Raw genomic sequence first — 13,515 nt, 5'->3', positions numbered from 1 at the left:
AACTTGTAAAATTAGAAGTACCCTGGATTTTACACCCTCATATTAAAGTAACACACATCATGCTTTCTCTTACATGAACCGATAGGTGCTGCACTTCTCACAGGCTGCAGATGTTCACGCAGAGAGAATTCTGAACCATTGTTCTGGTACTAAAAATGAGGCTATACCTAGAAAACATAAATAGGGGCTTGCATTTTCTCAGCCCAGAGTGTTTGCCAGATGCTATATTTTGTGTTAACAGGAATTAATAAGAAAATCTTACAAACCTATGTGCACCTGTTTTATATAGTCAATCAGTGAGTCTTTGTTTTCGTTCCAGAAGCTTGGAAGCTTCTCCTTGCGAGGATATTTACAGCATGACAGCTCCAACGTAATTTCAAAACACTGGGCCCAGATGTAGTTGTAATCTTGCATTCCACCTAAACACAAGCATATTTAATTTTTTTAAGGTCTGAAATTGGAGTGAAGCCAAGTATCACGTACCTTGGGGACAGGTGAATCAGACAGTGGTAATGAAAGTACACGTAAACAGGAAAAGATGAATTTGACATATTAGCAAGTACAATTAGAGCTTGACATTTTATTATCCAGGCATGACAAAGCAATCCTAAATACTCCCATATGGGTAACTGAATCAGAGCTGACTGATGCTTAGCTGTGCATCAAAATTAAGTGAGGGGTAGAGGAAGGGTCCTTTTCAAAAATCACAATTACAAAAAGGATTCTTCAAGGGTTTCCCTGGTGGCACAGTGGTTAAGAATCCGCCTGCTGATGCAGGGGACACAGGTTCAATCCCTGGTCTGGGAAGATCCCACGTGCCACAGAGCAACTAAGCCCGTGTGCCACAACTACTGAGCCTGCACTCTAGAGCCTGCGAGCCACAACTATTGAAGCCTGTGTGCCTAGAGCCTGTGCTTCACAACAAGAGAAGCCACTGCAATGAGACGGCCACACAGCACAACGAAGAGTAGCCCCTGCTTGCCACAACTAGAGAAAGCCCACGCACAGCAATGAAGACCCAATGCAGCCAAAAATAAATAAATTTATTTAAAAAAAAAAAAGGATTCTTCAAGTTACATTTCTTCCTAAATTACATTTTAAACAGATATAAACTAGAGTGATATTTTCTTTTAAAATATTTCTACAAACCATTCATAAACACATTTATTCTGTAAAGCTAAGTATATGAATTTGGAGGAATAATAATGCCAGTGTTTACTGAGTGTTTGCTCTTGCTAGGTACTGTTTGAAGAGCTTCACCATCCACACATTTAATCCTCACAGTAATTATCACTCGTATTTTACAGATGAGGAAGCTTAATCACAAATGGTAGGTCATGTGCCCAGGGATTCTTGCCAGTGAATGGCTGAGACTGGAGCACAGGCCATCTTCCTAGCGCCCCCATGCTCTCAGCCATCACACCGCACTGCGTTTGGGGATGAGAGGGAAGGTGCCATGCTGATTCTCAGGGAGCAGGGGAAGACCCAGGCTCCTGGTACTTCTGGGGTTACCACTGCCCATACTCACTTTCTAGTTCTTACCTCTCAACACCCTATTTTCAAAGGGTTATAACCGTATTTTATAGTTTCTAAGATGCAAAACTTTTCATATTTTAAAATCTCTGAATTGGGAAGTATCTTAAATTTGATGGCTGAATAACATCATTGGGTTATTAGTTTGGCTGGCAACTTTTCTCTTTCTTGGTGGGACATGTTTTACAATCAGTGGCATCTTGGATTTGGAGAAATATGGTAACTTGGAAGGAAGTAGTCTCTGCGAGATTTTAATTAGTTATACTTGGTATCTGCCCAGTGAAATATGTATTCTCAATTTCATCAGGGTATTGGGGAGTAACAAAGTAAAAAAAATTTATGCTCATAAAATGGTCAAAATATTATGTCAACATTGAGTAATACCTATGTACGTACAGATTTTAGCCAGGAAGAATTACTCTGTCCTTTCTTTTCCTTTACCTACAAGTTTTGTATTTCTCTCTGACCTCATTTTCACCAGGAAATAGAAGAAGGAAAAAAGGAAGAGAGAAATGAAACAAAACAAAAGCCCTTGGCTGGATGGCTGTGTCTCAGGTAGAAAGAAGTTAAATGGCAAAATAGGCATGCAAAACAGGTGTGCAAAGCATGCTGGCTGGAGAATACCAAGTGTGGAGGGTGTGTGCCACTCCAGATAATGCCAGTCAGGCCTGGCCGAAAAAGCCTCCAGGCTGAGCCAGAATGCTCTGTTCTAAGCGCCTCAAAGTTTCTGGCTCTGCCCTCTTTTTTTCTCACAGAGATACACAGCTGACACAGGCACACTAGGGAACAACTCCCAATAGCAAAATTAGGTTCCTAGTTAATCTCCCACACATCTGGATCTGTCTTGAAAGTTACAGACAATGCACATGAAGGACAGCACTGCCACTGGGCAGGAGGGGGCCCTCTCCTCCCTATGGAGAGTAGTGAGCGGGGACTAGGCTACAGCCCTGTGGCGGGAGTGGAGAGGCTGTCTCTCGGACATCGGAGAGAAGTTTGGGATGTTGTGGTATCTGGCTGGTCCTGGTTCCTCTCACTTGTGGTCTATGCTTATTTATATTATCTGGAAAGCTGGCAGAGACCTTCCCAGACACAAAAGTCCCAGCTTATGCAAGACTACTTGATAGCCTGTGCATCCAAAGTGACAACTGAGGAAGTAGGCTGCGTGCAGAAATGCAGGATGGGGGTTGCTGTTGGTAGGGTCAGCTGACCTGTCTGGAAGGGGGCACTTGCCACTGAGGCAGTGGAAACCTGGTTCCAGCCCACTGTCTCCCCTCTCACCCTTCTGTCCTAGGTCCCTCCTATTCTCTGTCAATTTCCAGACTAGGACTCTGACACCCCTGGGCTTCTGTTTATATTATTCCTTCTGACAAGAACACCCCTCCACCACGTTCCCTACACGGCCAGCTTCTCACTCCCTCCCTCGCCTGGCCGTCCTGTTCCAAGGGAGAAAAACTAGAGGGCTCTTTCGTTTAGCCTGCAAAGTGGTTTTAAAATCAGGAGACTTCATGGAAATATCCAGCTTGCTTCACAAACTGGAAGATCTGGCAATATTGCCCCCCACTGCTGCATGGCAATAATTACCTTGTTCTAAGTAGCAACTGTCCCCACTGGATGAGACATAAGCATTACATTCTCTAAGGCCTTCACTACTCCCTGATGTATTTTGGATTTACACCCCTGTGATACACTGTACCTTTTCTAAATCTCTACTTTTAAAAAATTTTACTTTTTTTTTTTGGCTGCGTTGGGTCTTACTTGCTGTGCGCGGTCTTTCTCTAGTTGCGGTGAGCAGGGGCTACTCTTCGATGCGGTGGCAGGCTTCTCATTACAGTGGCTCTCCTTGTTGCGGAGCACGGGCTCTAGGCGTGTGGGCTTCAGTAGTTGTGGCACGCAGGCTCAGTAGTTGTGGATCGTGGGCTCTAGAGCGCAGGCTCAGTAGTTGTGATGCACGGGCTTAGTTGCTCCGTGCAACTGAGATGTGAGATCTTCCCAGACCAGGGCTCAAACCCGTGTCCCCTGCGTTGGCTGGCAGATTCTTAACCACTGCGCCACCAAGGGAAGCCCTAAATCTCTACTTTTATTCACATTACATGCCATCACAATTATTTATTTGTATGTTGCTCTTCTCTATTAAACTTGGGCTTAATATCTGTGTCCTGTTCATCTTTCCTGGCACAGTTCCCAGCTCCAAGGTAAAGGCTGAACCAGTGTCTGAAGTTAGGAGGCTTTGGCAGTGGGGAACATGTCTGAGCATCTCTCAAATGATCGGTTCCCCTCACTGCTCTGTGATATTAGCTGACAGAGACATGACTGAAGGGACTGCGCTGTGCCTAACTTTTGGCAACTGCTGGGGTGAAGGCCAGCTGGCACCTCTGGGGGAAGGCAGTAAGGAGAATAGCAGAATGAAGAGAAACTCACCTTTGAGTGGATACCAAAAGTATCCATTTACAATTCCACCAGGAAACTCTATTTTAGTTCTACATGGATTTCTTTTCCTCATGTCGGGATTTCTTGAAGCGTAGGTACGTGCAAGATATTGAAAAACATCATCATCAGGGGTTAAGCTCCGAGAGTATAATGTTCCAGTGGCTGTACATGAAAGACAGACCAAGACCTTTTAGATGAAGTTATAGTTGGAGGAAACACACACCATATTAGCACATACATCATCACATCACACACAAAGGCTCTAATTTCCTAGTGAGATCCTCTACCCACTTCCACGAATACTCCCTTTACTCCTCTTCCTAGTTTTTAATGGACATACAGAAGGCAATATTACACAAAACAACCATGTCCATGTCTAAACTCCTTCTCAGTCAGCTTAAAAGTTAAATACCCTCTTAGTCACCCTTGCTGATTTCTGGAGGTCAGTAAACTTTCCTTAGGTACTGTAGGGATTAAATGAAGCCACTCGAATACTTTAAGTCCTTGGTACATACTTTATCCCACAGTTTTAAGAGGAATCAGGAACTATTACTTACATGATTAGTTTTATTTATTTATTTATTTAGCCGTGTTGCCTTTTGTGGGCTAATTTAAATCCCAATTTTACTGTTTCACTGATAAATGTCAAGTAATCCCGTGTTGTTATCAGTTCAGCCACCTTGCCCATCTACTGTTTATAAATTGTAGGAAGGATAGCTGGGGGTCAAGAGAATGGGTTCTCTTTCTATCCCTGCCAGAGAAGTTAAGTGGGGAGAGGAAGAGTGTATCCCCATTCAGAGGCAGAGAGTTTGCAGTTTCACTCTGGACTTAGAAAGCAAGAGCTGGGCCCAAGTTTGCTTACCTGGAACACCATTATCAAATGGGTAACTGGCCACCAGGGCACCACCGTGGAGGTTTGCAGAAAGGACAAATGTCTCTGTATTCAGCCACTTCATGACTGCCACAGTTTCAGGCTGCCTTGGTACAGTATTAAATTCAAAAGCATCGGGGAAATTTCTATTCAGGTCATAGAAGTTACTATTTTCCCTTTAAAAGAAAGAATTTTTTAGGGTTTACTATTGCTGTCTGAGGGAACAGATTCGTGCAGTGTGTAGACCTTTGCTTTGGGCTCCAGGTGTTTTTCCAAATATGAGTACAGAGGTGGTGGATGGTTGCCTTGTCAGCCTCCAGTGAATCACAGCTGGCATTCACACAATATGTTGTCCCCTCCCGTGTGACTTGTTCTTGCCAATGGGACAGTAGTGATTCGGCTGTAAGCAGAGGTCTGATAAGTGTTTGCATTTCGGGGCTTTTGCTCTCGACACTCCCATTTGGAACCCTGAGACCCCAGTGCTATCCACGTCAAGGGTCAATGTGCAAGAATGAGGAACCCAGGTGACAGCCAGAACTGAGACTCTAGAGATACGGTCCCAGCCAGACCCCAGCTGAAGCCCCTGACATCATGGCATAGAGATTAGCCATCCCTGCTCTGCCCTGCCCAAATTCCTAACTTACAGAGTGGAGAGTAACTAAAGAGGTGGTTGTTTTAAGCCCCTCAATTTAGGGGCAGTTTGTTCCGTAGCAATTGGTAACAGAAACAACAGGAACATGCTATTCTATACAAACGTATTTCTGAAAAGTGGACTGGCCATGTTTAAAGAGGCTAAGAAACTTAAACGTGGGAGGGAATCAAGTGGTGATTTATTAATCTTTGGTAAAAACAAAATTTTAATTGCACAAATATCAGTGTTTATCAGACATTTGAGAAATTCCAAACTTCCTGAGGCTGCTTGAAACACAATAAACTTTAAATCAGAAATACTACAAGACTCACCCTTCTTTGTGATTAGTTCGTGTGCTGGCTTAATAAATCAACCTGTTTATTGAGGGTCTAGGTACTACCCTAGGCCCTGGGATTTAACAGGGATGAACATTCCTGCCCTCAGGTAGACATTAAACAAGAAATGAGACATTAAAGATTGTGTTATTATGGTAAAGTGCCAGGTTGTGAGAATAATTGGGGCTCTAATATCTGATAGGTTAGGGAAAGAGGCTTTGAGGAAATGCTGTTGAAGCAGGGTGTGGGGGGGGGAGGGGTGGGAAATGCCAGGGGTGAAAAGGCAGCTGGTGGTTGCAGAAGATGAAGGGAGGTCTGAGCAGCTGCGGCAGGGTGAGTGCGGGGGAACAGGCAATGAAGCCGGAGCAGTGAGGCAGGCGCAGGGGTAAATCAGCCTTGCTCAGTATTTTACTTCTCAAGGTCAAAGCAATGGGCAGCCCTGAAAAGTTTCCAGCACAGCAGCGACATGACACAGGTTATGAGATGGTTCGCTAACTTCTCTTTACAGGGCGAAGGGGTCTGATCTGATGGGGGGCTTATTATGCTTTTGTTGTTTTAAATAAAGATAGACTAGCCCGTGCTTACCTTCCCTTATTGTAAAAACAGTCAGGCTTTAGAACAGCTTCGAATCCATCTGGGTTCATTGAAGGCATGATGTGTATCCGGGTACTATTAATTAGATTTGTGATTTCAGGGTCTCTTCCATCGCTGGTGACGAGATATTCAATTAAATGGAGCAGCAATTCCCGCCCTACAGCCTATAGGTGTTAAACAGAGAAGAGGATATTGTTAGGTGAGAGGAAAACAGTCCCCAAAGCACACATTCCCCAACAAGAAGCACTACACATGATATGTGAGACCAAAACCAGTTGTCAGACCACCGTTTCTCTGGTATACTGACACTCTGGCACGTGGCAATCCATCACTGGTGTGCTGCAAAACCTTTGTGAGTAAAAGGTTTTTTTTAAGTTAACTTAAAAAAAAGTACCTATAAGTAAATAATTTACTAAAAATGAATTAAGAGTGGAGTAAAGGTTATTCTTATTATCCTACTTCCAGTTTGTCTGTCTTCCAAATGCTTCCTGGAGTGGTGGCGAAAGGGGGAGCTAGAGATCAGGCAGGGAGTTGTGCGTCTCCACAAGCGTGCCTGGCACACGGGAGAGCCGTGGTGCGTGTCTCGGTGGATGATTCGTGGAGAACCACTGCAGTAGATATGTAGATTTTAATAGAGAAAAATCTGAATTTGTAATATGCATGATTTAAGTAGGTTAATTTAAATAGGTCTGATTTTCATATTCCCCCGTTTCCAAGTTCTTTTATCTCCAAATTCCCCTCCTGCACGTTTGTGCAATTTTTGCTGTACCTCTGTATTTCTGATTTCCACATCCTCATGTTTCTTTGGCACAACATCCTCACAATTTTTTGCCATATCTGCATATTATCTATACTATTATTTAGTTTGCATTTTCTTTAAATTGGCTCACTTTTTACTTACATTAAAAATAAGAAACTTTGTATAATTACCATTTTGCTAGATATGTTTCTAATTGTATAGTAAAATAAAAGCATGACTGAAAATAAACATGGTCACATTCACCTAAAATTACCTTATGTACCAACAATGATTGGGAAACTGAAGGCCTGTGAAAGAGCTTGCTTTATAATCCCCAAGGGAGAGATTTACTTTTTTTTTTTTTTTAAAGGAATTCACATATTCAACCTTATTCTAGAAAGATTTGATTAGGCTATATTACTTTTCCCCTGTAATCCTGAGTTCAAAGATTCTGCTTCTAGGTAAGGAATATTTACCTCTTACATGTGATCAGATGTTGTAGAGCAGTTAGTATATGGGAAATCAGGGCAGCAGGTGGTTAAATAAGGACAGTGCTTCTGGTGCATTAATGAAGGCCGTGGGCAGGAAAAGAATTTTCGTTTATGACTGCTCTGTAGCAATTCATTGTTGGGACAAAGGATGAGCAATTCCATACTTTATGCCCCTCGCTGGCAAGCAAAGAGATCACATTTTATGAATTTGTTACCCTAATGAACACAGAATAATTAAAATGGAACTAAGAAAATTTTAAATATGTAAATTACATATTTATAGGTAGCCATAAAATTCAGAGTAGAAGTAAATTCCATTCTGACTGCAATTTTTTTCCTACTCATGTCTATCTTCTTCCACCACTGTGATTCTTGTTTTAACAGTCAAAATTGTCACTTGAAAAAGGTCCTTACAAACCTTACAAAAGGTGCTTGATAACCAAAAAAGTCAAGTGAGTCACACACTGGGTTTCCAATTCAGTGTTTTGGAAGATCACGCACATTTGGACACTCCTTACTGGCTTCCCTGAAACCAGAGGAGGAGGGGCTGGCAATTTTAAGCTGTGAAAGGTGGCTTTAAAGGTGGACAGTGTAGTTGGTTGAAGGGGCTTTTCTGGACAGGGGTTGGGGAAGAGAAAAGGTCAAGGAAAGAGAGAAGGAAGTGAGATTTCTAAATGCTGGTTGGAGACTGTAGGATGGTTCCATTAGAGGGACGTACCAGGAAAAACCTGAGGCCCCTCTGAGTCCCAGGTTAAGTACCAAGTGAGATATATTGGAATCCCCGCATGGTTCTAAATGTGAATTTCCTCTTAACTATCTGAATCCTACATTCTCAAGCACGCCCAAACTCAAGACAGGAGTTGGCAATTAAATTCATCCACCCACAAGAAAATGAAAACAAAGAGTAAGAAGCTGTGATTAAGCTATAGAACTAAATTAAGCAACTGTGGTGGTGTGGGTATAGGATAGAAGATAAAAGTTAAGGTTTATAGCTAACGGCAAGGGTGGGTGCCGGGGGGAGAGGAAAGGAGAGGACAGAAGACTTTTCAAACTGCTAATTCCTTCACTTTTCCCAAGAATGGGTCATAGGATATTATCCAAAGTTTAAAAATATATATATTTCAAATCATTATAATTTCAGTTTTTCCTTTTTTTAAAATTCTTTTCTTTTTAAAAACCCCACATTTATTTATTTATTTTTTGGCTGTCTTGGGTCTTCGTTTCTGTGCAAGGGCTTTCTCTAGTTGTGGCAAGTGGAGGCCACTCTTCATCGCAGTGCGCAGGCCTCTCACTATTGCGGCCTCTCTTGTTGCAGAGCACAGGCTCCAGGCGCGCAGGCTCAGTAGTTGTGGCTCACGGGCCTAGTTGCTCCGCGGCATGTGGGATCTTCCCAGACCAGGGCTTGAACCTGTGTCTCCTGCATTAGCAAGCAGATTCTCAACCACTGCGCCACCAGGGAAGCCCAAAGTTTTTCCTAATTTTTTGACTTTAGAAGAATCTTCTGATAATTTCTTATTTTGCTTTTTTTTTTTTTTTTTTTTTTTTTGCTGTACGCGGGCCTCTCACTGTTGTGGCCTCTCCCGCCGTGGAGCACAGGCTCCGGACGCACAGGCTCTGTGGCCATGGCTCACGGGCCCAGCAGCTCCGCAGCACGTGGGATCCTCCTGGACCGGGGCACGAACCCGCGTCCCCTGCACTGGCAGGCGGACTCTCAACCACTGCGCCACCAGGGAAGCCCTGATAATTTCTTATTTTGAGAAAATACCAAGTTCACCAATTATTTTCATTTCACTTCAGTTCTATTCTGTTAAATTCAAGTAAAGTTAAATCTCATACTTCTTATTTAAAGATAACACGTATAATATGACACACATTTCATTTTATATCCTTTTGATTCCTCTCATTCTATTACTGTAGAGATATATAGATGTCTAGAATAGCATCTGGCAAATACTAATCATGGTGATTTCTGAGCGATAGTATTCTGAATAGTTTTTATTTCCTCTTATTTTTCTAGTATTGCTTTTTAAATTAAAGAAACCTATGTTATTTTTACAAAAACAATAAAATCATGATTCTTTCAAGGTAACGAATGTGTGACCAAGGTGTTTTCTGTTTGTCTCCATATTCCAAAACAAACCACAAGTTCGTAACTGCAGAGGGTGAAAGAAAAATCTTGGAAGTATGATAAAGAACCAATTAAGAGTTAGATAATTAAAAAAAAATGGTGAGGTAAACAGATGCAATTTCAGAGGGAGTTAAACAAAGTCCTCTTGTTTTCTTGGGCCATATTTTCCTGTCTCTGTAACAGCAAATTTATGCCACATATTATTCAAGTTAATTCTTCTCAACCTTAATATAAATGTCTCAAACACTCATTCATGTTTTATGTATAGACCTCCCTTCGTTTAAAATTAAGTCTTTGAATATGAAACCTTAGAGAGACTAAAATTTTAAAAAAGAATGGTCAAAACTGTTTCCGTTAGCTTAACCAGCCTTTCATTTAGCTCCTTTTGTGAGAGTGTGGACTTAATGAAAGAATCCCTAATGAAGAGCCTGAAAGGCTGGGTGAGCACACCAGCTTCTAGAGTCTTTCTCTGATAATTCATCCGGTCATTAAGATGGCAGGAACCCAGGATGGACCTAGAGATTGTCATACTGAGTGAAGTAAGTCAGAAAGAGAAAGAGAAATATTGTATAATATCGCTCATATGCAGAATCTAAAAAAAAATGATACAAATGAACTTATTACAAAACAGAAACAGACTCACAGACTTAGAGAAGGAACCTATGGTTACCGGGGGGAGAGTGGGGGGGAAGGGATAGTCAGGGAGTTTGGGATTGATGTGTACACATGTCTACATTTAAAATAGGTAACCAACAAGGACCTACTGCATAGCACAGGGAATGCTAACAACCTAAATGGGAAAAGAATCTGAAGAAGAATAGATACATGTATATGAATCACTTTGCTGCACACCTGAAACTAACACAATATTGTTAATCAACTATACTCCAGTATAAAATAGAAAGTTAAAAAAAAAAAGATGGCAAGAACCCAGAAAGCAGAAATTCTCTATCAGTTTTCCTTCAATTCAGTCAAGTGGGAATTTGTTAGATAGATAAAAATCAATGTTCTAGCACTTCTAAGAACAATTGGAAAACAATTTTGAAGCAACAATCCACAACTGGGTAGTGTACTGTGCGAGAGTGAATTAGAGGGTAGTACCAACACTTCAGCTCTCCTAATGGTGGAGTCCGTTCTTGAAATGCTACACTGTAATGCAGCTTCTGGGGGAAAATAAGCCTGTCAGTTCTGGGGCTCCACATGGTGTGTTACAGACTTAATTCATTTGTCTTAATGCCTAGCTAAATCCTTCATCTTCAGATACTAGCCTAATATTATCTAGCACACTTTTCCATGGCCTCCCCTAGTCTGGGTTCCATGACCTGCCTAGGCGGTCCTTTAACTCCTCACCTGTGCTCTCCTGACAGTGTTCACACATATTACAATGACCTGACTGACCCTGACTGACCCCCACCCCCACCCCTCAACTCCACCATCCAACGTTTGATGGCAGCATCCTAACCAGCTTCCTGTGTAGCCCTGGTATCTCACCCAGCTCCAGGTATATCATGTGCTCAATAAATGATTGTTGGCTACTGTTGCCAAATCCACTACAAAGTCATGACTATTCTGAGGAGGAACTTTCTGAAAACATGAGGACTTAAGGTTCTCAGTGAGAGGGGGTATATAAATGATCAAGTTAGTTCATTGCAAGGACGTTCAATACTGAACACACTTCACAGGGCTGGGGGCCAGCAATTCCGATCATGCCAAGGACTCGACAGCCTGGTCCCCCGGCCCACCCTCACCAAAAAAGGGAGATGGAGAGAAAGAGGATAATTATATGAGGAACTTAATACATGCTTAAAAGGAATTAGACACTTCGCCTGGAATAAGGATTAGTTTGGTCTAAATGCAAAAAGAAATAATTATCCAAAGCCATGCTGTGTAACTGAGGACATTTTGTCATCATCTGGGATAGTGGTGGAATAAAGGGCTTGAGAAGTGGCAAGCTTTGTTTTGTCTTGTTTTAGTAAGTTTGGAACCTCTACTGCATGTTGACTACACAGCCCAAGATCTTCCAGGATAGGCACAATCCTGGATATTATGTCCTGTTGTGCACGTAGAACATTAAAATACCCTCTAAATGTAGACATTTAGACATACAAACTACTGTCTAAATGTCTCTTATACCTAGAAGGTGTGCAAAAAACCATTTAGCCTTTATGTTTAGGTTGAAAAATATGATCACTATTATCCATATTTTTGCAATGTTTTTCCTTTCCATTATGTAACTGGAATCCAATAAACTATAAATTAATGCCACCAAATGTGAAATTCTAAGTGTGATGTGGGTATTTCAGAACTCTATACCCAAATAAACCATCATAGGAAAAATAATTCATTGATGTTTAAGAAACAGAAGCTTAAAAAAAAACAACTCTAGAAAAAAAAAAAGAATCAGAATTGGCAATTCAGTTATGCTTAACAGACATAGACTGAATACCTTCCCCCATACTTAAAGACCATGGGCCCTGCAGTCAAGGGAACCTGTGGACCCAACCTCTCACCTGCACTTTGCCTGCTCCTGGATTAGCTTAAAATTCCAGGCACCTGACTTTTTAAACACATAGTCATGCCTCACTTGGATATTTCCATTAGACAGGGATTAGAGATGTCTTAACAATCTAGAGATTGCCCAGATATAAGATTTTCTTTCCTGCAAAAATTTTAAAACATGGGATGGCAGATAGGCACAAAACATAGAACAGGGAGGGCTCGAGGAAGGAGCAAGGAGTGATTTTCCAGGCTTCTCTCCTGCACCCACATTTAGGCTGAGGGTACTAGATGTTTCCATTTCCAGGGGATGGTCCCAGCGTTCATTAAAGCTCTGATTTTAGATTATAGGTAATAGTTTACTACAAAGCCAGCCAGTAGCAGAATGAGGTGTCGGAGGAGGGCGAGGGGAACAAAGACCCCGCTCCCAAACGATGTGAATATTTGTGGAGCAGGGGAATGGCAGAGAGCCCCGCCCAGGGACCTCTGGTCTCATCCCTCCCAATGAATAACAAGGATTGGATGTCAGGTGTGCGCACACTGCCGATTAGGAGCCTGTGTGAATGACACCCAGGACTGGGGCTTCTACAATTCCACACGCTGATGTGTGTACAAACAAGAACCTGGATAAAACAGGAAAACACCTGCTAGTCTTACTAAAGTGAGAAAAGTTAGAAGCTCAGAAATGTCTCCCTCACTCTGAAAAAGCATGAACAGCAGGTGACAAAGGTTTATCAAGGGCGGCGGGTGCTCTTTCCGTAGGCTCCCCCGTGTGACTCCCCAGCAATCAGGGAGGGGAGGCGGGCAGCAGGCATGAGACAGGGACAGAGAAAAGTGACACGGAGATGCTCACTCCAGTCTTACTCTAAGAGTTTGCTACGCTTTCACACGGTGAACGAGCCCAAATCTTCTAATCAAACGGGGCTGGAACAACTGGGAATCCATCCAAACAAAAATTAATTTGAGATAGATCATAGATCTATATGTAAAAAGGAAAACAGTAAAAACAGAACGTTCCAAAGGCAGTGGAGGGGGTCAAGGAGGCAGAGCCATAGCTGGGAAAGGCTCACTGCTCAGGCTCTGATGCCGGCCCAGAGGACCAACAGAAACCTGCATTCCCTTCCTGGTCAACACACTAACAAACATGCCTTCTGCAGAAGTGAGCAGAAGAAAGGCCGCCCACAAAGCACTTAGCGTAGCCATGCTCAGTAAGTGTTGGTTACTGTTACTCTTCTCTCGTCGGCGAGTACTGTATGGAGGGGAACTTGCC

The 13,515-nt window shown here is 42.4% G+C and overlaps 1 protein-coding gene across 1 annotated transcript in view; it reads right to left on the bottom strand.

Annotated features, from left to right (window-relative positions):
• The window catches only part of CPM (carboxypeptidase M), an 84,860-nt gene that overhangs the window by 25,357 nt on the left and 45,988 nt on the right, over positions 1-13,515 (bottom strand). Inside the window, exons 4-7 of the mRNA XM_079936624.1 lie at positions 6,383-6,555; positions 4,823-5,007; positions 3,952-4,122; positions 267-419 (exon numbers count right to left, since the gene is read on the bottom strand). Coding sequence (XP_079792750.1) covers positions 267-419; positions 3,952-4,122; positions 4,823-5,007; positions 6,383-6,555 — 682 coding nt within the window. The remainder of the gene's footprint in view (positions 1-266; positions 420-3,951; positions 4,123-4,822; positions 5,008-6,382; positions 6,556-13,515) is intronic.

The sequence above is a fragment of the Stenella coeruleoalba genome, assembly GCF_951394435.1.
Source record: "Stenella coeruleoalba genome assembly, chromosome: 11".
NCBI classification, from domain to species: Eukaryota; Metazoa; Chordata; class Mammalia; order Artiodactyla; family Delphinidae; genus Stenella; species Stenella coeruleoalba.
Note: the sequence above shows the minus strand (reverse complement) of the source record. Positions and strands in the feature narration are given on the sequence as shown.